This window comes from Pseudopipra pipra, chromosome 21 (genome assembly GCF_036250125.1).
Source record: "Pseudopipra pipra isolate bDixPip1 chromosome 21, bDixPip1.hap1, whole genome shotgun sequence".
NCBI classification, from domain to species: Eukaryota; Metazoa; Chordata; class Aves; order Passeriformes; family Pipridae; genus Pseudopipra; species Pseudopipra pipra.
Genome location: NC_087569.1, coordinates 3168967 through 3193612, shown reverse-complemented (window position 1 = coordinate 3193612; position 24646 = coordinate 3168967). Strand labels below are relative to the sequence as shown.

Genomic DNA, 24646 nt, shown 5'->3' with positions numbered 1-24646 from the left:
CTGCAGTGAACCCTTGGCCCTTTGTGATGGGGTCAGCACTAGCAAAGATTGAAACTGCTGCAAGCTCTCACTTGCTGCCCAGTCACTCCCTGGGGACACTGATGACACCATTCCAGGGGCTGGGAGGAATCAGCAGAGGCTGCAGTGGGGGCAGCAGCACCAGCAGTTCCTGGGATTGGCAGTCCCTGTGCCTACAGGGTTTGTTGGTACACTGGAAACAGTTATAAATGTTTATGGAGCTCTAACCACAGCCCTCTCTCCTTGCTTTTCTTCTTCCCACCAGCTCATGGCCCCTTGAGTGCAGGACTTCTAGTGATTTGGCAAGGAGGCATTTTGAAACAGGACTAGCACTTCCTCTGCCCATTCCAGTGGGAAGGCACAGTGCTCCAGGTGTAGTGTGGCCTGGACCCTTTGGTCGCCTACAGAGACCACTCGGGATGTGTTACTGGAGCATTCCTGAGCAGCTAGGTGGAATAAAAGAGGGATTTCTAGACTCCTCAATGGCTGCTTCTCCACTTAGTTGTGTATCCACTTTGGGTTTAGGAGAATTAGATTCAGTCTCAGTTGGGCAACTTGCTGCACTGAAAAGCTCAATCTGGGAAGGGCACACTGCCAGCATTTGCCTTCTGTCAAACTGCCCTTGACTGACATAACATTAACTGCAGGTTGTCTTAACCAGGGGCAGATGGAATCCAGAGATTGGGACCCAGAGGATTATCCCATGTTCTTTTGAGGGTTTCCATCCAGGCCTAAGTCTTGATTCCCTTGCTTTATTCTGGTTTCAGGGAGGCTCACTGGTACCCCAGCTATGCACGCTGCTTGTCCTGCGGCGTATCCATGTCCACACTTGGAGTGTGTTCAGCCTGTGTTGCATGGCCAAGGCAGGAGCTGAGCCAAGGTTTCCAAACAATAGCAAAAGAGGGCTACAGTCACTAAAAATAAAGTGCTAAATGCAACCCCTGGCTTTAAAGAGCATTAACATGGAAAGGTCACCGTGGAAAACTTTTGTTTTAATAGAGAAGTCCCATTAATCCTGGTGGCGTTTATCCTGGGGGATCTAACGTAGAATGTTGGATTGTCAGACATTCAGCACGTGCCGCGCGCTTGACACACAAGCGCAGTGACAGCGGGCAGACGTCCCGCGGCCCCGCCACACGCCTCGCACGGGGGGCCGGCACCGTGATTTATGGGACGGGGCTGCATCCCAGCCTGCAGCTGAGGGATCCAGCCTGCTGGATACAGCCTGCTCCAGGACTTGGGACCAGGTGGAACGGGTTTGACTTGGGAAGGCCAACGCATTCTCCCGATACACGCGGAGAAACTTAAGACAAGGGAGTGCGTCAGCACCGCCGGTGCGGAGCTCTGACAGGCAGGCTTGCACAGGCAAGTGCCTTTTTGTGGGATATAATGCAGCAGCCCTGGTCTTGGGGAATAAAATCCCATTGTTTCCCACTTGCAGCACGTGGAGCAGCTCCCGGCTGCGGTAACTTGACACTCCCCCAGCACACAGCTCCCTTTTCAGGGGGGCTTAGCAGCTGGCTTATCCCACCGTGTGGGCCACTTGGAAACGCTTGGAAAACCACCCATCCCCAAAAACTGGGGAAACTCCAAGTTTCTGCTCCTGGTGCTTTCAGAGGAGATGTTGTATTTCTGTTTGAGACACCTGTCTGTCCTTGCATTGCTTCCCTGACACTCCCTCAAGTGACATGTCGGGGTCTTAGTACTTGGCTCTGCAGGGGGAGATTCACCAGGACCCGCAGCGGACAATCTGGGAGCTCCCAGGTCTCCCTGCTTGAGGATCTGCTGCGTGTGAGCACTCTTTAGCAGCAGGTTGTTGCCTGTCGTGGCTTCCTCGGGCAGGAGGTGATGCCCAATGGAGAGAGTGTGAGAGCACAGCTGGCGTGAGGCCGGGTGTCGTGGGGGTCACCGTGAGCGAGGCTCAGCCTGGCGCGGGGGGTAGAGGGCTGGTGGTTTCTGCTCCCAGATGCTCTAAGCCCTCTGCTTATCTATTCCAGTGAGGCCCAGGAGGGCAGCCCGGGGCAAGCAGGGCTCCATGTACTCCTCGAGGCAGGGAAGGCACCAGAGGAAGAAGCAGGCACTGAACCCAGCCCGGGGACCCCGGCAGCGCACGGCACCTGTCAACGGCGCAGACATCGATGAGCTGGTAAGAGCCAAATTGCTCCCCAGAGGCCGCTCACTTCATGAGTTACAAACCAAACAGGTGGCACGCTTCCTCCCTCCCCTTCCCAGAGAAATACCCTGAATCCTAGTGGAAGCCCGGGCTGGGCTGGGGCGGGTTAACAAAGGAGGCATATCCTTAAGGGCCCGGTGCAAACGGAGCACAGATATGCCAGGCATCCCTCCCCAGCCGCTTTCACACATTGTCCCCTTGAGTAGCAGGCAGCCTGCAGCTTGTTAAAGGGTTTTAAATAGTATCCATATGTCTCTGTGGAGAGGTGGGGGACTGAGGGGTCCCGGATGGCCAGGGAATGCCAGCAATGCTGGACCCTTGCTCCCCAGCCTTGGCCGTCTTCTGACAGTTGTTGTCCGTATGGTCACTCCCCAACCTCCAGGACATAATTTCGCTGGTTTAGGTTTCACTTGACATTTAAAGAATAAAACCATACGCTCCTGCACAGAGCAATCTGTGCGTGCTGGGTGGGGGGAGCTGCAGTGTCTGTCCCTGGGGAGGGACACACCACGGGGGATACGTGAGGATACTCCAGCCCCACGGCCACGTCACAGCCCCCTGCAGATCTGCCATCTGTCCTCTGGCCAGCACTAGTGCTGGTGTGTCCTGTCACTCTCCTTCCTCATGGTCTGTGGGCTCACTGCTGCTCATGCTGGGTGTGGGGTGGGCTGTGTCAGACTGGAGGGCAACCAAGCCAGCAAGCCCAGCATGGGCTGCCACAGGGATATTTCAGTGGAGAAAATCTTTCTGGAACATCTCTGACAGCATACTGGCTTGGGGTAGAGGACTCTGCTAGGACTCACCATTTGTCCTGGAAAGAGGCCGGAGCTGGGTCAGGATACTGAGCGCTCTGTGTTGTGGAGCCTTCCCATCATCCTGCATCCCCTCAGCGGCAACATTCCATGAGCTGTGCCCTTAGAGCTGAGGGGATGTCCCTGTGCTGGGGGTGATCTGTGGCAGGTCCCCGGGCTGACCTTGTGCTGAGCCTGTGCAGAGACAGCAGCGCTCTGGGCACCAGCTGCTCCCTGGGATTTGAAATGGCACAGTCAGCTCTGCCGTGGCAGAACGGCAGCACAAGTGCTTCTCCCTCTGCCTCGGGTGCTGCCTTGGAGAAAGGAGGGACAGGGAATTCACACTCTCCATTTGCTGGCATTTGTTTTTTGGCTGCTTGTTGAGACCATGTTGTCTTTGAAGTTACCTTGAAAAAGCCTCGTGTCCCTGGAGGAAAGCCAGGCTGCTTGTGAGCTGTTCCCCCCCAAGCTCATGGATGGGACTCCCATCCTGGAACTCAAACTGCATAACCATAGAATGGCCTGGATTGTAAGGCACCTTAAAGCTCAGCTTGTTCCAACCCCTTGCCCTGGGCAAGGACACCTTCTACTATCCCAGGTTGCTCCAACCTGGCCTTGGACACTTCCAGGGATGGGGCAGCCACAGCTTCTCTGGGCAACCTGTGCCAGGGCCTCACCACCCTCACAGGAAAGAAATGTCCTTCCTGTGCTAAGAACCGGCTCCTTTGGCCTCAGAGCTGTTTGCTGAACTCCAAAGCCTGTAGTGGTTCCCTCCTTTTACAGCATCCTTTGTGTGGGCAGGTCCTTCAGACGAAGAGGACGGCGCGTCGCCAGAGCCTCGAGCTGCAGAAGTGTGAGGAAATCCTGGGCAAGCTGATCAAGTACCGCTTCAGCTGGCCCTTCAGGTGAGGGCAGGTGGCCTCCTCCTCCTCCCCCGCAGGCAGGACTGGCCACAGGCAGTGTGGGGGTGTGGGCTGGTCATGCCACAGTCCTGCCAGATCCACTTGGGAGACTTGGGATTCCAAAAGCAAGTTATGGCTGGGAAGGAGCTGCTCCAGAAGAAACCACCATGTTCTTAGTCTTTGGCTGGACTGAAGACATGGGGCCCTTCTGAGGTGGTGGAGCAGAGGGTGCTGGGCAGGGGGCCGAAGTTGGCAGGGTGGGTGCTCTCCACAGCCCCCAGGATTTTTGGAGCACTGAGGGAGTTTATGGACCTGCCCTGTACCTGGACCAGCTCCTGGGGCTCCTGTCCTTCCCATCACTGTGCCATGGGGCTATTATGTCTGTGGGGCTGTTGAGGTGCTGCTTGGGCTTGTTGCAGCACTGTGGGGGGGTGCAGGTGAAGGAGTGGGAGGACCCCCTTCTTCTGCAGCCCGGCACTGTGTGGCCGGAGCTGGCATTCCCCTCCTATCCCTGTGGCCCTTCCTTCGGCAGGGAGCCAGTGACCACGGAGGAAGCTGAAGACTACTTTGAGGTCATCAGCAACCCCATGGACTTCCAGACTATGCAGAGCAAGTGCTCCTGTGGCAACTACCGCTCCGTGCAGGAGTTCCTGTCCGACATGAAGCAGGTGTTCTCCAACGCCGAGCGCTACAACCAGAACGGGAGTCACGTACTGTCCTGCCTGGAGAAGACAGAGCAGTGTTTGATTGACATGGTGCACAAACACCTACCAGGCCACACGTATGTGCGCAGGAAACGCAAGCAGCTCTCTGCCAGGGGCCAGGGACTGGAGGAGCAGGAAGGGGACAGTGAGTCAGAGCCCCTTGAACATTCCCGGGGGCGGAAAAGGAAGAAATGAGGGATGGGGAGACTTAAGGGGAGAGCCAGAGCTGGAGCAGGCCTTCTGGTGCTGCTGGGCAGCAGGATGGGTTATCTGGAGGGAGCTGGGAAGCAGCAGGCACTTCTCTATTAATCCAGCCTTCCCTTTGGCCCGTCCTAGTTTTAATTTTTCTGCAATTTCCTCAAGTATTTGGTCATCCATTGAGCAGAGATGACTTACTGCTTCCTGCAAAATCCACAAAGCTCTTCACGAGTCTGTCCTGCCAGGAGGGGAAGGTGGGGAGGGCCCGGCCAAGCCTGGCTGGGCAGGGGAGCACCAAGCCTACTCCAGCTCGGGCGCCGTCGGCTTCCTGGGAATGAGCCGCTTCCTCCCCTCCGCCAGCAGCCGGAGCACAGTGGGACTGTGTGCTGCCAGTGCTGGGAGCCCAGCAGGGAGGGATCATGTTGCTCCACGGAAGGACTGGGTGCCATCAGGCCAATGGGCTGCTCGGGCTTGTATGTATATATTTATATGGTGTTAATGCCGAGCCCCGGTGCCGGGGCTGCGTGGGGCGAGCGAGCACTTACGTGTCCGGCCAGCCGGCTTTCACCAGCATCCCAACTGCTCCGAGGTGCTCCTGCTTCCCCCTCTCCTCGGGGAGCAATCCCTGGAGGTCTCACTCCGAGGAGGGCTCTGAGCTCAGCTGTACATACCAGGAGGAGTCTCCCTGCTCACCTGGAGCTGCCCACGGTCACGCAGCCCTTTGGATGCCCCAAGTGCCAGCAGCAAACTGGAGGGTGGGGGTGTCTGCACAGCCCGGAGGGAGCTCCGGGGCCAGGGGAGCAGCAGAAACATGTGCTGTGTAACTTTTTAAATTAATTTTCTAGTTGAAAGTGGCTTGTTTCTAGCTGTGATCTTGTACAAAGAACACCTGTAAGATACCCTTGTCTTGCTTTGGCACATGTACAGTTTATATAAAATCGTGTTTGCTTTATATTTTCCCCCTCTTTAAAACTCATTTTCCTACCAGTAGCAGGAGTTACAGCAGGGGAATTGTTGGGGAGGGGAGTCCCAGTCCCTCTCAGCCACGCTCTCACCATGTTTTATAGTAACACCCTCCCTCGTGCTCCCCTGGTCAGCCCAATCCTGTGCCACGACCCAGCACTGGCTCCTGTCACCCCAGATGCTGACTTTTCCCTAAGGAACCTTTTCTCATCCCCTCTCCATCATGACAGGTTTGGATCATACAATCAGGGCTTGAACTTTTTATCCCAGAAGTGTTCGATTTGGAACAAATGGGCCACAGAGCTGCTCAGTGCTGGTTTTGTCACAGAAAAGCAAAAGCAGCTGTTGCAGCTCCTGGGATTCGAGAAGAAAAGAACCATCGATTACAAACTGCAGCCTAGAATTGCAGCCTAGTTTTGTGAACTTTTTAGGGTTGGGGTTTTTTTTGGTTTTTTTTTTGTTTTTTTAACAGGTATTTGTTTCAGTTCTGGGCTGTCAATGGCTGCAGATGAGGCAGGTTTCCAGCCCCTTCCCTCTCCCCAGCCTCACTCCCTGCCCCACGGAATAGCACTGACGTTTGTATCTCGCACGTCCCTTCAGAGGCTGTTTTGTCCTGTTTCCTAGAGAACATTTCCTGCAGGTCCTACACGGTGGAACCTTTGGAACTGTACGTTTTTTAAAAAAATCAGTGTCATTTGGGGGGAGGGGGTTTCTGCCAAGGGCTGTACTTGTAATAAATTGGAAACTTAAGAATAAACATTATGTACTTGTGTTTGTAAACGTGGCACGTGCGAGTCCTTTGCGGGTCCTGGTGTTGGTGTGGGACTCTCTGGGATGTCTCACCTCTGCCTTCCTAGAGCCTCCATCACACATTTCTGGAGGGAGAATGGAGCTGTGGAGCAAGGGGAGAGCGGGTCAGCTTCCAGCACTGCTGGTGTGGCCTTGTGTGTTGTCCCCCTCCCCAGGGACCAGGGACAGGGCTATGCTCTGCCTGCCTCTGGACAGGGGAACAGCCCTTGTGGTGGCCACCCCCGTGGGTCCCTTGTCCCTCTGCAGGCTGCCAGTGTGACACTTGTCCTCCTGCTCCATGCAGGGTGGCACTGGGTACTCCTGGAGGGAGCCATGGGGCGCTGGGGTGTCTCTGCTCTTTGGCCCCAGCATGGCCTGGCTGCCTCCAACATCCCTTCCCTTGTGTTGGGGTGTTTGTTTTGCAACCACAGCCATGCTGGCACCAAGGACCATTCCTGCTGTGTCCCAGGGCAGCATGGCTGGGGTGGTGATGGCCCAGGGCTGCTGACAGCCCACAGCTGTGACACAAAGGGTTTGGCCAAGGCTTTGCCTGTTTCTGCCAGTGCCACACTGCCCAGGAGAGGGATGGGTTCATGGGTGTCCTCATCCTCCTTGCCCAGGATCCAACCTGGCAGTGCTGCAGCCAGGCCCAGCACTGCTGGGAAGGGAAGTCCCGATGGGTTTGAGGGCTTGAAGGCTTTTGGCAGTGGACAGATGCTGTTTTTCCTGGAGAAGCCTCATCCCCTGTCCACAGGAGCTGGTTTGGCTTTGCTGGCCGTGCAACAGGACCTGGGTGAATCCGAGTGTGACTCCAGCTGGGACGTTTCCAGGCCTCAACGCGGAGATCTCTCACCAGCATCTGCTCCGAGACCTTTTGGGGACTTGCTTTTTATAGCAGCCCCTCCATGGCATCGGTGTCCTGTGTGGGGCTATAAATAGCTGTCCCCACACCTGGCAGGGCAGCAGGGGCTGGGGGACAGTCCCTGGCCCCGCTACAGCCCCGTCCCAGGGGCTGCCTGTGACAAACCCCTGCGATTGCTGGAGTTCCCACAGGGCCTCGGGAAGAGGAGGCCTGAGCTTGGCCCCCTGGGCTTCCTCATGATTTAATTCTTAATTAATAGTCTGGGTAATGGGGTTTTTAGCATATTCCCAGAGCACAGCAGCTTTCCTTCTGCTACTCAAACCTGGAGGGAGTGTCTGTCCATGTGAGGGGGGATAACTCTCATGGCTCAGAGAGTGCTGAAGCACGAGGTTCCACTTCATGCAGAGCTGGACCAGGACTGGGGGTACCACAAGCCCATTCCCACCCAGTGGCAGTGCCAGCTCAGCCTCTGTAGCCATCCCATCCCCACTCTCCACAACCATCCTACGCCAGCCTTTGCAGCCAGCCCATCCCAGCTTCTGCAGCCAGCCCATCCCAGCTTCTGCAGCCAGCCCGGCCCAGCCCAGCCCAAGCCGGGGGCTGCCCTGCAGGTCCAGGGCAGTGCTGAGCCCCACCTGCCCCCTGCAGAGGGGCTTCACTCCAGCCGTGCGTTTGGTGGTGCCCTTTGGGGCTGCCCCGAGGATGATGGAGAGGAGATGCAGGGATGAGCTTGGGGTGGGGCATAGGGAGGGAGGTTGAGCCTCCCCAGCACGGGGTTGAAAGTGGCTGTGACAAGGAGCCAGCGGTGTCCCCGGGAGCCAGCCCTTCCCTGGAGCAGGCTCTGTGGAGCTGTATCCTGGCCGTGCCCAGCTTTCGGGGCTGGCAGGCTCTGGTGGAGCCAGCGGGACTGCCGGGGCCGATAGCGGGTGGCGGTGGGCGCCGGCGGCCCCACTGGTGCCCGATAGCGGGGGCCCTTGGGCCGGGTTATCTGGGCAAACGCTCCAGAGGCAGCGGCTCCTTCCTTGGCAGGCGCCGGGTGCTCAAGGGCAGCCTGTCCCAGGGGTGCCGCCGGGCGGGCACCAGCGCCGGGCCGTGTGCCTGGTGTGTGAGCCAAAGGTGCACCGAGCTGGCTCCGGCCTCAGCAGCCGGGGGGGACAGTGGCACATGGACTGCACCCCCGACACGGGACCGTGGCCCTGTGCCCCCCCCCGGGCAGCCCCCACCCAGCCCGTGCCCTGGCTGGACTTTGGAGCCTGTCCCGCAGCCAATATTGACTCTCCTGCCCCAGGTCATGGCCCTTCTCTCTGCCCAAACAAACCCTCCCGTGGCACTCGGGGGAGCCCCAGAGGCTGCAGCCCCTCCAGTCCCTGCCCTGGCACCACCATCACTCAGGGAAGGGGCTGGGTGCCCACCAGCACAGCCAGGGGTACCCAAAACAGGTGTGACAAGACAGATGTCTCCCCCACCAACACCACAGGGGCACTGGGGGCTCCTTCACACCTCGGCCTCTGGGGGAGGCAAAGGCTTTGCTCAGCTCAGCTCAGCTTCTCCCACCATCCTGGCACCCAGGGAGTGGTGGGGGCAGATTAAAGGCACTTGTTTGCCACATCAATCCTGGCGTCGTGGCAGCTCAAAGCCCCGGGTGAGGGGCCCCAAACCCAGCCCCTGCCCCCGCTCTGGCTCCAGGGTGGTTCTTGCCCCTCTCCTCCAGCTGCAGCCTGGCAGTCTGAGCCCCAGGGGCATCGCTGGGGCAGGGGGTGAGGGCTGTTGGGGTGGGCAGCGGGCACCAGTGTGAGCGCTGAAAAAGAGGGTCCCTCCAAGGCTTGTTGCTCCCTGGGCAAGGGACGGGGGTCGCACAGACCCTCCCTGGGGCCCAGCGCTGCCCAGCCTGCATGCTGGCTGATTAACAGCTAATTAGATGATGGACAAGTCTGAGCATCACCAGAGCCGCCTGTGTCCCCACTACAGCCCTTGGTGCCACAGGTGCCCCATGCCCGAGCCCCTGCCCACAGCCCCCTGCCCACCATAGGTCAGAGCCCACCTTCCCCCTCCGGGCACTGGGAACCCCCAGCACATCCCCGGGGGCAGCCAAGCAAAACAGCCCCATCAAACCCCTGCAGAGACGAGCTGACCCCCACACCAGCAGCCCGGGGTGTCTTGGGGCAAGGTGGGCAGTTCCCCACCCCGAAGCCTCCACAGAGCCACTCTGCTGCCCGCCCCGTGCCCCGCCAGCCCCAGCTCCCCCCCGCCAGCCCCGGCAGCACCAGCTGAGGCTTGAATTTCCCTCTGGACAATGGGGAAGGCGAGCTGGGATTGTAACCAGAGCGGAGGATAAATAAAGCTGCCCAGAAGTTTCCATTACCCGCACCTCGGGCTTCTGCGGGGGACATCAAAGCTGAGCCCTCTCTGCCCCAAGGTCCCGTGCCCCCAGCCCATCACCCTGGCCCCTGGCCTGGCCCCTCGCAGCCCCTCAGCCTGGCACAGAGGCCCCGGCAGCCGATGGCACCGACACAAATCACCTTCAGAGCGCGGAGTGGAAAAGATGATTCGTTAAGTGTGACAGCACAGGAAAACCCTCCTCCTCCTCGCCGGGAGGCAGAACCGGCCCCAGGGAAGCCACGGGGGGAGCTGGATGGAGGGACCCCCAGTACCACACTCCTGCCAGAGCCAGTGGCACCCCGGCATGGCCCAGCACGGCTTGGCCTGGCACGAGAGCCCTGCTGAGCTCAGAGGGTCCCGGGGGGCAGCTCCTGACCCCCTCAAATCCCTGCAAACAGCACCAGGCTCGGTTCAAATAACACATCCAGGGTTTATTGTTTTTTCCATTCCTCGCAGCTAATGATTAAAAAAAAAAAAAAATCTAAAATAAATTACAGAATTAAATAAACACGGATGGATTATTCCTCTCCCTGCCCCGAACCCGCCGCCCCCCCAAAGAAAGCGTTAGAAGAGTCACTGGATTTGGCAACAGCAACAACAACAAAACAACCTCTAGGAAAAAGCAGCTACTTGTCAGTGAGTGGTGCTGGGGGGTCCCGCGGCCTCGCCCACCCCCCCAAACCGTGTCCCCCCCGCCGCCGCGCAGCCCCTGCCCTCGCCCCTTACCCGTGAGGCCGCTTCCCCCGGCGCTGGTGGGGGGGGGGACAGCCCCCCCTCTCTAGACGTGCGTCGGGTTGTCCAGGTACGGGTCCGTCTTGGTCATGTGCAGCATGACCGTGGGGGCCTTGTAGTGGCAGTGCCCCCCGCCGCAGCTGACCCCGCTGCAGGGCTTGCCCCGCGTCCTCACGCCCAGCCGCCTGTTGCACAGGCTCTGCCAGGTCTGCAGCGTTTTGGAGCTCCACACCCACACCCCGCTGGTGATGCCCACCACCAGCGACATGAAAATCTTTAGCATGAACACGGCCACGGTGGGCACCGAGGCCTCGAGGGAGCAGTTGGCGGCGCGGCGGCCGGGCAGGCGCAGGCAGCCGCGCTCCAGCGCCCGCAGCGTCCAGTAATCCACGTTCAGCCGCTCGTAGAAGTAGCAGACGATGACGCAGGTGGCCGGGACGGTGTAGAGGATGGAGAAGACCCCGATCTTCACCATCAGCTTCTCCAGCTTCTCCGTGTTGGTGCCGCCCGTCTTCATGATCTTGCGGATGTGGAAGAGGGCGACGAAGCCGGTGAGGATGAAGGAGGTGCCGATGACCAGGTAGCAGGAGAGGGGGATGAGGACGAAGCCGGTCAGGGCGCTGACGTCCATGCTCCCCACGTAGCACAGCCCCGTGAGCTCGTCCCCCGCCACCTTCCGCATGGTGAGGATGACGATGGTCTTCATGGCCGGGATGCCCCAGGCGGCCATGTGGAAGTAGCTGCTGTGGGCCTCGATGGCCTCGTGTCCCCACTTCTTACCGGCGGCCAGGAACCAGGTGAGGGTGAGGATGACCCACCACAGCGAGCTGGCCATGCCGAAGTAGTAGAGGATGAGGAAGACGATGGTGCAGCCTGTGCTCTCCAGCCCCTCCTGGATGATGTAGAGCTCGCCGTTCTCCCGGTCGCAGGCGATGTTCTCAGCCCCTGCCACGGAGCGGATGATGAAGGCCACGGAGTACACGTTGTAGCACATGGAGAGGAAGATGATGGGCCTCTCGGGGTACTGGAAGCGGTGGGGGTCGAGCAGGAAGGTGAGGACAGTGAAAGCGGTGGAGACGAAGCAGAGGGTGGACCAGACGGCCATCCAGATGAAGGCAAAGTCCTTGTCCTCCCGGGACCAGTACACGTCCACCCCGGGGGAGCACCTGGGCGCGCACGAGAGGCTCTTCTCCACGTACTGGAACTTCTCGGGGTTGTCGCAGGCCCCCAGCCCGTTGGGACCCCGGCCCTCGGTGGCGGTGCCCGGCGGCCACGGCCGGGGGGCCACGGGCAGCATCCCCTGCCCCTTGTGGGGCTCGGCGGCCGAGGCGTTCTCGGGGGCCTCCATGCACAGGGCGTTGGGGTCGTTCTTGGTGGGCAGCCTGCTGCAGTCGAGCGACTCGGGCCAGCCGAAGTTGAACTGCTCCATGATGGGGACGCACTTGTGGCGGGCCTGCTCGCACATGGGGCGGCAGGCGGGGATGCTGGCGCTCACCTGGTCGGTGCACATGGGCGCGTAGAGGGAGCAGAGGAAGAAGCGCAGGTGGACGTGGCAGCCGTACTCCACCAGCGGGGCGAACTCGTGCAGCTTCAGGGCGGCCTCGCGCTGGCTCTCGTGCCCCAGCAGGTTGGGCATGCGGGTCAGGTTGTACCCGATCCCGCGGCACATCGGGATGTCCACGGGCTGGCACCGCGCCGCGCGCCCCCGCGGGCCCTCCAGCCCCGCCAGCTCCAAGCCGCGACCCCCCACCCCGAAATGCCACAGCACCCACAGGGCCACCCGCAGCCGCGCCGCCGCCATCGCCCGCCCGCCCGCACCGGCCCCGCGGCTGCTACAGCTCCGCCATCGCCCGGCCACGCCGCCCCCGCCGCCACGGGGCCGATCGCTGCGGTGCTGGAGGCGCCGCGCCGGGGCAGCCCCCGGCCCCGGCCCCGGCCCGCGCCATGCGGCGGCGGCCCCGCCGAGCGCCCCGCGCCGCCCCGCGCCCGCCGACACCGGCAGCGCCCGCCGAGCGCCCCCGCCCCGCCCCGCCCCGCCGGGCGGGTCCGGGGGACGGGCGGGACGGGGAGGGGCGGGGGGCGGGACCCGCGGGGAAACCGCTCCGCCGGGACCCCGGGGTGGGGACGGGGACACACACGGGGACATGTGTGCACACACACGGACACGTGTGCACACACAGGGACACATGTGCACACACAGGGACACATGTACACACACAGGGACACATGTACTCACAGGGACACGTGCACACACACGGACACATGTGCACACACACGGACACGTGTGCACACACACGGACACATGTGCACACACGGGGACACATGTACTCACAGGGACACGTGCACACACACGGACACGTACTCGCACGGACACATGTACACAGACAGGGACACACGTACTCACAGGGACACATGTACACACACGGACACATGTACTCACACGGACACGTGCACACACACAGACACATGTACACACACACACACACACACATGTGCACATACACGGACACGTACACACAGGGACACGTACTCAGACGAACACGTGCACACACAGGGACACGTGTGCACACACGCAGACACATGATGTACACACAAGGACACGTATGCACACATGGACGTGTGCACACACACAGACACAGGTACTCACACGTGGACATGTGTACACACATGCACATAGTAACACACACATACATGTGTACAAACACACATATGTACATGTGCACGTGTGCACGCTGACACACACATGCAGCGATGTGCCACGTGCACACACACACACACATACACGTATGTGCACACTAACATGCACATGCCCATGTGTACACACATGTATATACACACTAATACACACATGAACACGCTGATGTGCACATGCACACCGACATGTTCCTATGTACAGCTGCACACTCACACACTGATATGCACGTGTCCATATGCACACAGACAGTAACACATGTGCCACACTAACACACACACACACACATATTAGTGTGCACATGCACCCACACAGGCACAGACTAACACACATGTGAGCAGGAGTAACACGTACACACACACATATACATACACACATGTACACACTAACATGCCCATGTGTACACACATGTACATACACACCAATGCACACGTGCACACACACAGGCACAGACCAGCACATACATGTACACACACACACAGAGCCAGGCCACACCCCCCCTGTGGCCCTGCACACCCTCAGGGTGAGCTGTGTGCCCTGGGACATGTACTCTCACACACACACACCTCCCTGTGCACAGGAACACGCGTGGCCTCACGGGTGCCCAGACCTGCCAGGTGCTGCCCCAGGGACCCCCTCGTACCTGCAGGGTGAGCAGCTGAGCACACCTGGGCACAGGTGACCATGGGGTGCACACCCCAGGGTTGGCCGTCCCCGGGGGGGGGACCCCGTCCCCACAGGGTGACACCACTGACCCTGGGGACAGAAACCGCCCCTTCAGTCCTGCCGCTGAGAACGGGGGAACTCACAGCACGTGGCACACAGAGCGCTGCCTGTGCCCCGGTGCCCCCAGGGCTGGGGACATGCTGGGATGGGGGGCCATGGGAGGTGGGTCAGCCCCAGCCCCACAGCACAGACCGAGAGAGCCTTGTCCCTTGGTGTCACCCAGGGTGGGCACAGGGCATGGGCAGCAATGCCACTGCAAGGCCAGGGCTCTTCTTGGGCGGTGACACAAATCAGTGCGGCTGAGCTCGGGCTGCCAGCTCTGAAAATCTGCTGTCCCACTCACCGGGTGACACATCCAATGCCAAGGCACGGGGAGGTGGAGGTGTAAAAAAACACTCTGGGGGTGGCAGCACCCCTGGGGACAGGCTGTGCTGCCCAGCCACTGTCACAAGGGGCCACCAGCAGCCTCCCACTCCTGGGAGCCGCTGATCCCAGGCGGTCCCTGCTTACTCTGTGGCATTCCCAGAACCCATTTGGGAGCAGCTCGTCCACTCCAGGGCCGGTTCCAGCAGCGTTCCCGGGGTGTCCTGCAGGACACCCGGCACCCAGTGCCTGGCTGGCGCCTGGGGGTCCGGGCATCCCGCCATTCCCAGGCATTCCCACAGCCCTGCGATTTCTTTAGTAACAACATAACAACCTGTCAGCACGGCCCCTAATCGCTGACACCCGTCGCACAGGATCCAAACATCCCGGTCTGGAGCTATAGGGAAATTCCATTGGAGCTGCTTATCGGCAGCGTAATGGAGGGGGAGATAAGGAGTCGCCCTGGAATTTCCCTCTAGCACGGGGCGTCTGAACACCCGGCTCCAGGGCCCTGGGAAAAGGGTTATTGGGGGATATTTGGGGTTATTTGGGGTGCTGGGTGGGCTTTGTCATCTTGGCCACCAGCTCAGGGGTCCCAGAAATCATTGTCTCGTGTACCCAGTGACACAGAGCAGCTTCAGGGACCTCACAGGTGGGTTAAGAAACGCACTAAGAAATGGCTGGTTTGGGATATTTTGTGCTGTGGTGCAGCTCTGGGGACAGATTGTCACCCATGGCTGAGCTGGCAGCAAAGAGATGGGGATGGAGGTGGCACCTGCGGGATGCTGGGACCTTTCCCGAGGACTCTCATCCCACCCACCCCCAGCCCCAGGGTGTGTGTCCTGAGTAGGGTGAGGGACCCAAGGGTGTCACTGCCACCACTCCAGGGCACCCCAAAGCCCAGTTCCAGACACTGAGGCTTCCCTTTACGGAACTATTTGCCAAGAAAAGCTGGGAAGCATCACCAGGAAGACCCAAAACATCTCTGACCCAGCCCTGGTTGCCCCACAAGGGTCCCAGGCAGGGGCTGGATGAGACCCCGGGGTCCCAGCCCCACCTTCCTGGCTCAACCCCAATGTGTGCCCTCCTGCCTCCCAGCTTGGACTGTGAAGGGTTAATGGAGGGGGGGTGTGCACAAACAAATGTCTTTTAATTTAATTTTGCTTTAATATGTAAAACTGTTGCTCTTGGCTCCTGTTACTGCAGCCCAGCCAAGAGCAACACGAGGATTTTCGGAGTCAAGGGGCTCCTTGTCGAGGAGCGGCCGCCCCTCACCTCTGCCCTACACCTTGGGGTGCTCCTCCCTCACCCCACACCCTCCTCAGGTGCTCCGTGAGGTGCCCAAACCCTGCCTGAGCCTCAAGGATCTGCAGTGGGGACAGCAAAGGATCCTTCCCGGAGCTTTATCCCACTCCAGTGGTGGACAGGGGAGCACTGAGGGGGTGCCACCAACACCCCAAGCCTTGCCCTTACACTGCTCCACTGCCTGAGCTCGATGGAGAGCGACCTGTCCCCCCTGCCCGCACCCCTGGGGTGCGCGGGGGCGGCGGGGGGGAACGGGACAGGGCAGGGGTGGGGACATCCCGGCCACGCACAGAAGCCGAGATCTCCAGCGGGTCTGGGAGCCCCGCAGTGAAAACAAGAACCCCAGGTAGAACAACAGAGAGATTTACGGCCTTGGAAGTGGCCCTGGGCTGCGGATCCAAGATCAATAGCGGGAAGAAAGGACTCTCAGAGCTGCACAGGAATCCTGCCCGGGAAGCGGCCAGGCCGGCGAGCGGGACTGATCACCGGAGCCCGGGAGCCTGTGGTTCCTGGCAGAGCTTTGCCCCATTTCCTTTCTTCCCGTCAACAGCGCCTGAAACCTGTGCTAGCGCCTCGGCGAGGGGAGGGGAACGGGGAGAAAAATCCTCCGGTGCCCCCTCGGGGTACGGAGGGGCTGCAGCAGTGCCCCCCTGCCCAGCCATTGGGGGTCCTGCTGGGGGGAAGGGTTTGGGGCACCAGTGATGGAAACAGCCCTGGTGGGAGACAAGGAGGGGGCAGTGGAGCTGGGGAGGGGGTGATGGAGCTGGGGAGGGGGTGATGGAGGTGGGAAGGGGGTGATGGGAGAGGGATGCAGCAGGGGAGGAGATGTTAGAAGGGGGAGCAGGTGATGAAGCAGAGGAGGGAATGAGGGAGCAGAAGAGGTGTAAATGGAACCTGGGAGAGAGTGATGGAGCAGAGGGGGAATGATGGAGCAGAGGGGGAATGATGGAACAAAGGGAGTGATGGAGGTGGGGAGGGACTGATAAAGCTGGGCAAGAGGTGATGGATCCAGGGAGGAGGTGATGGAGCTGGAGAGAAGGCAGTGGAGGTGAGGAGGGGGCAACAGGGCAGGGGATGAGACAACAGGGCAGAGGACAGGGAGATGGAATTAGAAAGGGGTGATGGATGTGGGGAGGGGTGATGGAACTGTGGCAGGACCGTAGGGTCTGTCCTGCCCAGCCTTGGCCAGGGCAGCAGGACTTGCTGCAGGGTGGTGAGAGGCTCTGTGCCAGCACTGCCCTCACCCCTGCCCTGCCGAGCCCCCAGACCCTCGGGGGTCCCAGTTCCTCCCGGTGCCACAGGCAGGGGCTGGGGTAGGGAGGGGAAAATCACCTCCCAAGGACAGGCCACTGGCTGTGCCCAGGGCAAGCCGGGGCTCTGGGCACCCCGTGCCCTCCCTGCCAGCCTGGAGGCGGGTGATGGCACAGCCCTGCAGGGATCCGGGCGGGATGATTTTCCCTTCCTGAAGAATTTCACAGGAATAGCTGCACGAAAGGCCAGCGGCTTCGATTTCAAAGGGATGCCAGTGCCGGGGCCGGATGGGCTGGTGAGCAGGTGGAGGGGTCCATCCTGGGAGCACCCCACGGGGCTGTGGGCTGGCACCCACCCGGCCAGGGGGGCAGCTGAGTCCTGCCCCTGCCACCCTCTCCTTGGGGACACCGGGAGCACCACCAGGAGCGATCCTCAGTCCTGAACCCCTCCTACCCCGGGCACAGCCCTGTGTGATGCCAATGCACACACACGTGCACAGACCATGCCCACCGTGATCTCTGTGCCCCCAGGCCATGCTCCTGGCCATGGGCAGGTGCAGTGGGGAGGGAAGATGGGGAATTTTGGGACAGTCTCCAAACAAGTGGGTGGAGCACAAGTTGTGCCCCCCGGCAATGCCGTGTGTGAGGCCTCCAGTCACCTCCTGGCCTTGGGTCCCCTGCAGGTGTTTGTGGTGACAACCCAGCCCATGGTGCAAGGACGCTGTGGCCATGGCTCAGGGACAGGAGGTGACATGTGTGACAACCCAGGGATGCTCACTGCAGCCTGGGCACCCTGTCAGCCCATCACCCCACCCTGCTGCTGGCCAGCACCCCTCCCTGGCCATGGCCACGGGGGCCCTGGGCTGTGACCTGTCCACGCAGCAGTGACACGAAGCAGGCAGCAGACAGGTGGCACAGGGCATGTCCCCACCCCCAGGAGCCCTGGGAGCCTGAGGGACCAGCACAGGGACCACGTGGGACTCAGGGCATGGGGCAGGAGGGCAGTGGGTGCCCTGGGGGAGCCCCGGCTGGGAGAATGAGGAACGAGAGGGGACAGTGCCCATCACCCCACCTAACCGAGAGTATTTCGGGATGGTGAGGGTGGTGGCAGCACAAGAGGCTGCTTTCAGCCCCTGGTGGCACTGGGACACATGTCCCCAGCGGTGGGAGCACCCTCCCATCGAAGGAGAACCTGGACTGAGCCATGTTCTGTCCTCAGCCACCTCACTCAGCCCTCCAGACCCTTCTGGGGGAGCACAGGACCCAGGTGAGCCTCAGGAACAGACGTTCACTCTGAGCCCCACTGATGGCAGCAGCTGCAGATCGGAGCAGCTGCCTGATGGAGGCAGGGGAAGGGCTGGAGCTCCCTCCCAGCTGGCTCAGCCCCGGGAAGAGCTGCTCATCCAGCCCCAGGCCGGGCCGTGGGGCAACCGTGTGCCCCCCCAGCTGATCTTCAGTGCCCACCCCCGTTCCTTGGCATCCTAAGGACGGGCAGAGGAGGCTCCGTGTTGCTCCCAGACAACACCCCAAGCCGGCACAGGAGCCCTTTCACCCGCAGCCCCGCTCACCCCCCGAAGTGAAGCTCCTTCCCCAGGACGCCCCATCCCGGGGCGGTGCCGGCCCCGGGTCCCGGGGCACAGACACACTCGGCCCTTTCTCCTGCCTGGCGCTGGCAGGAGGCTCCATCGCCGCACAAAGCGCCTCCTTGTTCGCCCGGCCCCGGGCCGGCTTGTGGGGAATGGCAGGGAATCGCCTCCGTTTCCTGCTGGAGTTTTATTACATTCACCGTATAAATAAATAAATACGATCCCGAGGAGAAGGGGAGAGCACGGGGCAGGCTGGAGCCAGGCAGGACGTGGGCTGGGACTGAGCCCCGCGGCACCGGGGCTGGGGGCACCCCGGGAGGGGGCAGGGGATGCCCCACGGCAGCTGTGTGCCCGGGATGTCCGTGCTCCCCGGGCCCTCGTGCCTTTCCAAGGAGCAGCTGAAAGCAGCAAAATCCAGGAGGCAGCTCTGCAGCCCCAGGGCTGCTGTAAGTGCTCAGCCAGGGACTGTGGGCACCAGCCCCGCTACTTGGCTGGAGAAGAAACATTCTCCCAGGCAATTTGGGAAGTGTGGGAGTCCCCTCCTGCCCTGCCACCTCCCCATCCATTGCTGTGCCACCCCTGAATGATGCCATGGGCCAAGCACCCTGGGCCAGTTCAGGCTGGGGTGCCTGGACACGGCCAAGGCATCCCCTGGGAAGCAGAAGCATCCCTGCAGAGCTCAACCCCAGCCCATCGTGTGCCCCAGGAGTGGGGACAGCTCTTGGAAACCTGCTGGAAATGCTTTTATCACCCAAGTGACTGGGCCAAGCTGCCCACCTGGTTGCCAAGTCCAACCACAGGTCTCCAGTCCATCCTCACTGTCACCTGCCACCCCTCCGGGTGCCCCACAGCCACGGGGGCTCTCACCAGCCTGGTGCTGTGGTTCTCCAGCTGCTTGGACCCAGCAGGAAGAATCTTGGCACTTTCAGGGCTTTTGCTTTGGGTTGGTGTCAGCTCCTCCAGCCCAAGCACGGGGAGCAGCCAGACTGAGGCCCTCCCGTCTCCAACACCACTGGGTGAGTGTTTGTCCTTTCCCTGTTTCTGGACAGAGTTGATCAGTGCTGGGAAATGCTGTGTTGCCTTTCTTCTTCTCTTCCCAGGCCCTGGACACGTTCTAGTGGGTGGCATCCCAGCCCATGGCAGGGAGTTGGAATGAGAGGATCTGTAAGGTTTCTTCCAGCCCAAACCATTCTAGGACTCTGGGATTCTATGAAACCAGCCCTTGTTCAGGTCACAGTCCCCTTCCTGATGGTTCCTACCCAAGGCTGGGTCACTCCTTGCTCTGGACAAACCATCTGGCACCAGCATCCTCCTCCCTGTGCTGGTTCCTCTGTAAGTACCTCCCTCTTCTCATCTCCACATGGAGCACACTTGGACACCATCACCTCTCACCTGGCCAGAGGAGCAGCTCCAGGAGGATGTTCCTCAGCTGAGTATCTAACTCACCAGAGAGCTGCTGCAGTGCAACAATTCCATCCCCACCTTCCCTGGCCCCTCTCTGGAAGGAGCTGCTGCAGGTGAGATGTGGCAGTAAGGACAGGAGTTACTCCAGACCCTCATTTCTCAAGGAACAGACCCTGACATCCCAGCAGGGCCAGCTCAAGGGACACAGAATTTTGACGACTCTGGGGCAAAGGATTTTCAGCTGTGCTGGAGGTGGACCCAGAGCCCTTCTGCCCCTCCCACCACCTGCAGGGTTTGGGTTCATGTCCAAACACAGGATTCCTGGTGGATCACTGCTCCTCATCGCCCCAACTGGTCAGATGGGCTCTGACACCCCTGAGGGATCAGCAAACAACCCTCCCCTGGCTGGCACCCACAAACACTTCACTGGGAAGCCTGGACACAATCCTGATCTCCCTGGGGGAGATGGGATTTAGGCACAGGGGATCCAGATCAGCAAAGAATTACACTCAAGATGACCCAAGTGTGTTCCAGGCAAAAGATGTGACCGCCTGTCGCCCTGCTTGGATCAGCAGGGAACACCCCACCCCCCCGGGGGACCCGTCCCTTGGGCAGCACTGGTGAGTGCAGGCAGGAAGCTGGAGGGGTGCATCCCACCAGGGAAGGACTTTGCATTGGAGTAGCATCGTCGTGACCTATTTCTAGCTTAAAAACACCCTAATGCGCCAACATCTCTGAAAAGGCTCAAGAAAACAAAGTTTAACCCACAAAAAAATAAAAGCAGCACCACGGTGGGAGCCGGTTGCTCCCTTTCTTTTCCAGAAAATATTTTCACAAGATGGGGCAGTGCCACGTCAGGTCCATCACCATCATCATCAGGGCACCAGGAGCTCAAGGCTTGGAGTGGAAACCCTCAGGTATGTCAAACAAAAACACGGTTCCCCGTTCGCCGGCTAATCCTGTTCTCCTCCGGGGGAAAAAAACACAAAGCTCCCAGATTTATTCAGCCCAACTCAGCACTTTTGGGTTTTGCTGATGGTGCCTAAATATAGTTCGTGAGAAACAAATAATCTTTCAGGGATTTCTGCTCCCCTCGTGTCTCCAACCACCTTGTTCAAAGGTCAGTGGCTGTGGGGAGGGCTCTCGCCCCACTGGCACTGCTGCCCTTGGGCAGGAGCCTGGAGGTGAGGGAAGGAGCTTTTGGATGTGTCACCAGGGTTGTGAGGTGGGTCACAGCAGTGCCGGGGTGGGCTCTGGGGTGGCTGCACTCTGTCCCTGTCCCCAGCTCCAGCCTGTCCCTCTCCTGCCCCCCAAATGGCATCGACCCCTCGGGCATGTGCCGGCGGCTGGAGGAGATGGGGAGGGCAAAGGCTGTTATTGGGAAGTCAGCAGCTGGAGGTGACATCCCTGGGAGTGTTCATGGACAGTTTGGATGGGACTCTGAGCAACCTGGTCTAGAGGAAGGTTTCCCTGCCCATGGCAGGGGGTGGGACTGGATCGTCTTTAATGTCCCTTCAACCCAAACCATTCTGTGATTCCATGATCTCATGCCAGAGTAGCACCAGACCACAGGTCCCAGCTCCCTTTGTGCTAAGCCTCTTCCCCTGATGTTCAGCTGCATGTTCCTGCCCTTGTCCTGTCCTGGGGCAGCCCTGAGTTATCCTTTCCCCCCTCTCCATCCCTAATCCTACCCTGTTCAATGGGCAAAAAGCCAAGGGCAGGGAGCTGGTGATGGCCAGCAGAGTCAGAAGGTCCCATCAGCCCTCCAGACTCCCAAAAACCAGGGCTGGCAAAACCAAACATGCCTCCAGGTCTCCAGCAGAGCCTGGCCTGAGGGAATGCCACATCCCATGGACTGAGGGAATGCCACATCCCATGGCCCACCATGGCTGCCTGAGGGTCGTGCTGGCAGCACTCAGGGCAGAACCCAACCAGCCTCTTGGCTGGGTCAAATCCTCTCTGCTCATGGCTCCCAGTAATCCAGGTTTGCTGCAAATGCCCCAGAAGCAGCAGTGAGGTGTCTGAGAGGGATTTGGGATGTCTGCATGCTGAGATGGGTGGCCTTGGCTGGTGGCAGGGAGGGCAGAATGGTGGCAAACCCTAGCCCAGCCCTGTGCTCCGTGTTCTGATGGGCTCCCTGGCACCTCCCAAGCATTCCCATCCCGTGGAGGTGCCCGCCCATCCTGTGGGAGCAGGAAGTCCAGGCAGCTGCCTGTGGTGCTGCCCTGCTTCCCACCAGACCCCCATCCCCAACCCACCCTGGGAGGGGACAGTCCCCAGCTCCACAGGGGTTTGGTGTGTGCCATGTCTGTAACCCTTCCACCCCTGGCAGCAGGTCACGTCCCAAACCCCTGCTGGCCCCACTCCCCTCCACTCCCCTTCCCTCCCACCACATTTTCCACCCTCACTGCAAATCTCCAGCACAGGAAAATGTGAGGCCATGGAAAACCAAGCTGGCCCCTGTCAGCCAGGCCACCTTCCTCCTCCTCCAGCCCCTTCATCTCTCAGACCACAGAGTGCCCAGCTCTGGGATCTCCAGTGTCCCACCCCAGCCTGTTCCCCACTCCCCCTAGGCAGGACCCAGAGCCCCCCGAGCTGCAGGGAGCCTGTTTTGGGATACACTGAGGGTTTCATGGAGCAGCCAGAGCTCCAAGTGTGTGTTTGGTGCTGCTGGTGAAGGCCCTGTGGTTCCCCATCCACCTTTCCCTGTGTAGTTCCAAGCCCAGGTCCTACACTGGCTCCAGCCTTTGTGACCTGATCAGGATGCAGCATCCCCGGGGTGCACAGGGCCAGGGACACACCAAGGGGAGAAGAGCTGGGAATCACCCTGACCCTGTCCCCACCACACTGGTGGATCACCACCTTTCTCCCAGCACTTCTCATTCCCCACCTGGTCCAGGATCCCACCCTCAGCTTTCAGACCTGTCTGCAAAATCGGGAGTCTCCGTTTGCCTGAGACTCCCCAACCTTCTCTATCTTTTCTGGACCCCCCCACTCTCCCCCCAGCCTGCCAGGCACAATTCCTGCCTGGCTTTACACAAGAGAATGCTGCACACTGGGGGAGAGGCAGGGGAGACACTGGGATACACTGGACACGATGCATTCATGGGAAGGGGGGCATGGACCAGAAAGACCCTGGAAAAAGAGCTCTTTATTTTTTTCCCAAAAGCCGAAAAAAGAAGTCCAGCAACATCAGAGAGCTCCCACTTCCTTGATCAGCTGAGGGGTTGGGGATGCACACACCAGACCCATCCCAAAAGCATCCTTAACTGAGAGCTGTGTCATCCCTTGGGAGCCCCCTTGGCCGCGGTCCCTGCTCCGAAAGGGGTGCTCGTGTCGGCTCCGGAGCCACAGCAAACAGTCGTTCCAAAACAACTGCTAATTGTTCCCGGCTAGGGACAGACCTTGGATACTCATCAGCGCGTGGCACCGGCCCTAATGCGTTTCGCAGGATGGCCGGGAATGGTGGCAGCGGAGCGGGGGAAGGGTCCTAAGGGGGGGGTGGGGTGGGGTGTGAGTGTAGAGTGGGGAGGGGGGATTTGTGTTTACCCTGTTTTCAGTGAAAGAGAAAACCTGCTCCGGGCTCCTCTGGGCTTTCACGGCAGCTCCTCGAGGGATGGAGCGGGGATTTGGGAGTCCCCAGGGATCCCAGTGCCCCTCAGCACCACTGCGAGTGCCAGCCCAGGGCTCCCGTCTGCCCGGCCAATGTCCCCCCCTGCTCTGACCGGCTGCCTTCGGGCATCCCAAAAGCTCCCGGAGCCAGGGCTGGGATGGCACGAGCCCACGGACAACACCAGCCTGACCCAGCCCTGGGATGTCCCAACATCCACCCAGAAGAGAACAAGCTCCCAAAACCTGGCAGATGCTGGAAACACCTCCGGCACTGAATGCCGGCATACGGGATTCCCTCCGGCCGGGTCCCGACGCCGCTGGAGGGGTTTGCATCTGGAAACGGGTGCCGGGAGCCTCCGGGAGCATTTGCTCTGCCTGGGGGGATCCCCTGAGTGACCACACTGGGTGGGGACGCGAGGTACCCCCAAACACCCCGTAAGCAACAGACGCCTCCTCCCTCCCCCGGCCAGCGCCGCCGGCACGCTGGGGAAGAAAGGAATTTCTGTGTAAATCCCATTTACCGTCGGGTTTCTCACTTCCCCTCCGGCAGACAATCCCGGCCCTCAGCGCAGCGCTGCATGAAGGGGCTGTTTAATATATTTTTGGAAGTAGGGGGGGGAAAAAAAACCCCCTCTCTGAAAAGAGCCTCTTTCAGCTAATAATGAAGTGAATATTATATTAAGAGTGAAAACATATTCAGGGGAACTTACAGAGGGAGACAGAAAACCTTTTCATAACACCCTGGCCACAAACACAACTGCCAATTAAACCGGCCCCGCTCGCCGGTCGGTGCCAACACAAACGCGGGGCCGGGAGCGGAGCACGGAGCGTTCCGTGCCCGGCGGGGCTCGGCCCGGGCCGGCGGCACCGAGGGGCTGCCAGAGGACTGTCAGAGCCGGCCCTCGGGATAACGGGGTGTGAGGGAGTCCCCGGTGCTGTCCCGGGGGAACGGGGGTATCTGCCCGAGGGGCTTCAACACCAGGGGGGTTCTCAGTGCCTGTCCTACCCCGCGGGCTCCAGTGCCATGGGGGTCCTTGGTCCCTGTCCCTACCCAGGGGAATGTGGTGCCTGGTGACTCAAGGGGCTCCAGCACCACAGGGGCCCTTTGTCCCTGTCCCCCCCAGGGGCTCCAGTGCCATGGGGGTCCTTGGTCCCTGTCCTGACCCAGGGATAAGGGGTGCCCTGTGACTTGAGGGG

The 24646-nt window shown here is 60.3% G+C and overlaps 2 protein-coding genes across 3 annotated transcripts in view; one reads left to right on the top strand and one right to left on the bottom strand.

Moving 5' to 3' along the window:
* Window positions 1-6529, top strand: part of BAZ1B (bromodomain adjacent to zinc finger domain 1B) — a 42971-nt gene extending 36442 nt beyond the window's left edge. Inside the window, exons 17-19 of one of the 2 annotated variants that reach the window (XM_064677678.1) lie at window positions 2016-2164; window positions 3784-3887; window positions 4417-6529. In XM_064677678.1, coding sequence (XP_064533748.1) covers window positions 2016-2164; window positions 3784-3887; window positions 4417-4783 — 620 coding nt within the window. In that variant the 3' untranslated portion in view covers window positions 4784-6529. Of the gene's footprint in view, window positions 1-2015; window positions 2165-3765; window positions 3888-4416 lie in introns of both variants that reach the window. The other variant, XM_064677679.1, reaches the window with a different exon arrangement.
* Window positions 6530-10189: 3660 nt separating this feature from the next.
* On the bottom strand, window positions 10190-12441 carry FZD9 (frizzled class receptor 9). The gene has a single exon (XM_064677677.1). It carries the CDS (start codon window positions 12310-12312, stop codon window positions 10558-10560), a length of 1755 nt encoding a protein of 584 aa, XP_064533747.1. The 5' UTR covers window positions 12313-12441; the 3' UTR covers window positions 10190-10557.
* Window positions 12442-24646: the final 12205 nt, after the last annotated feature.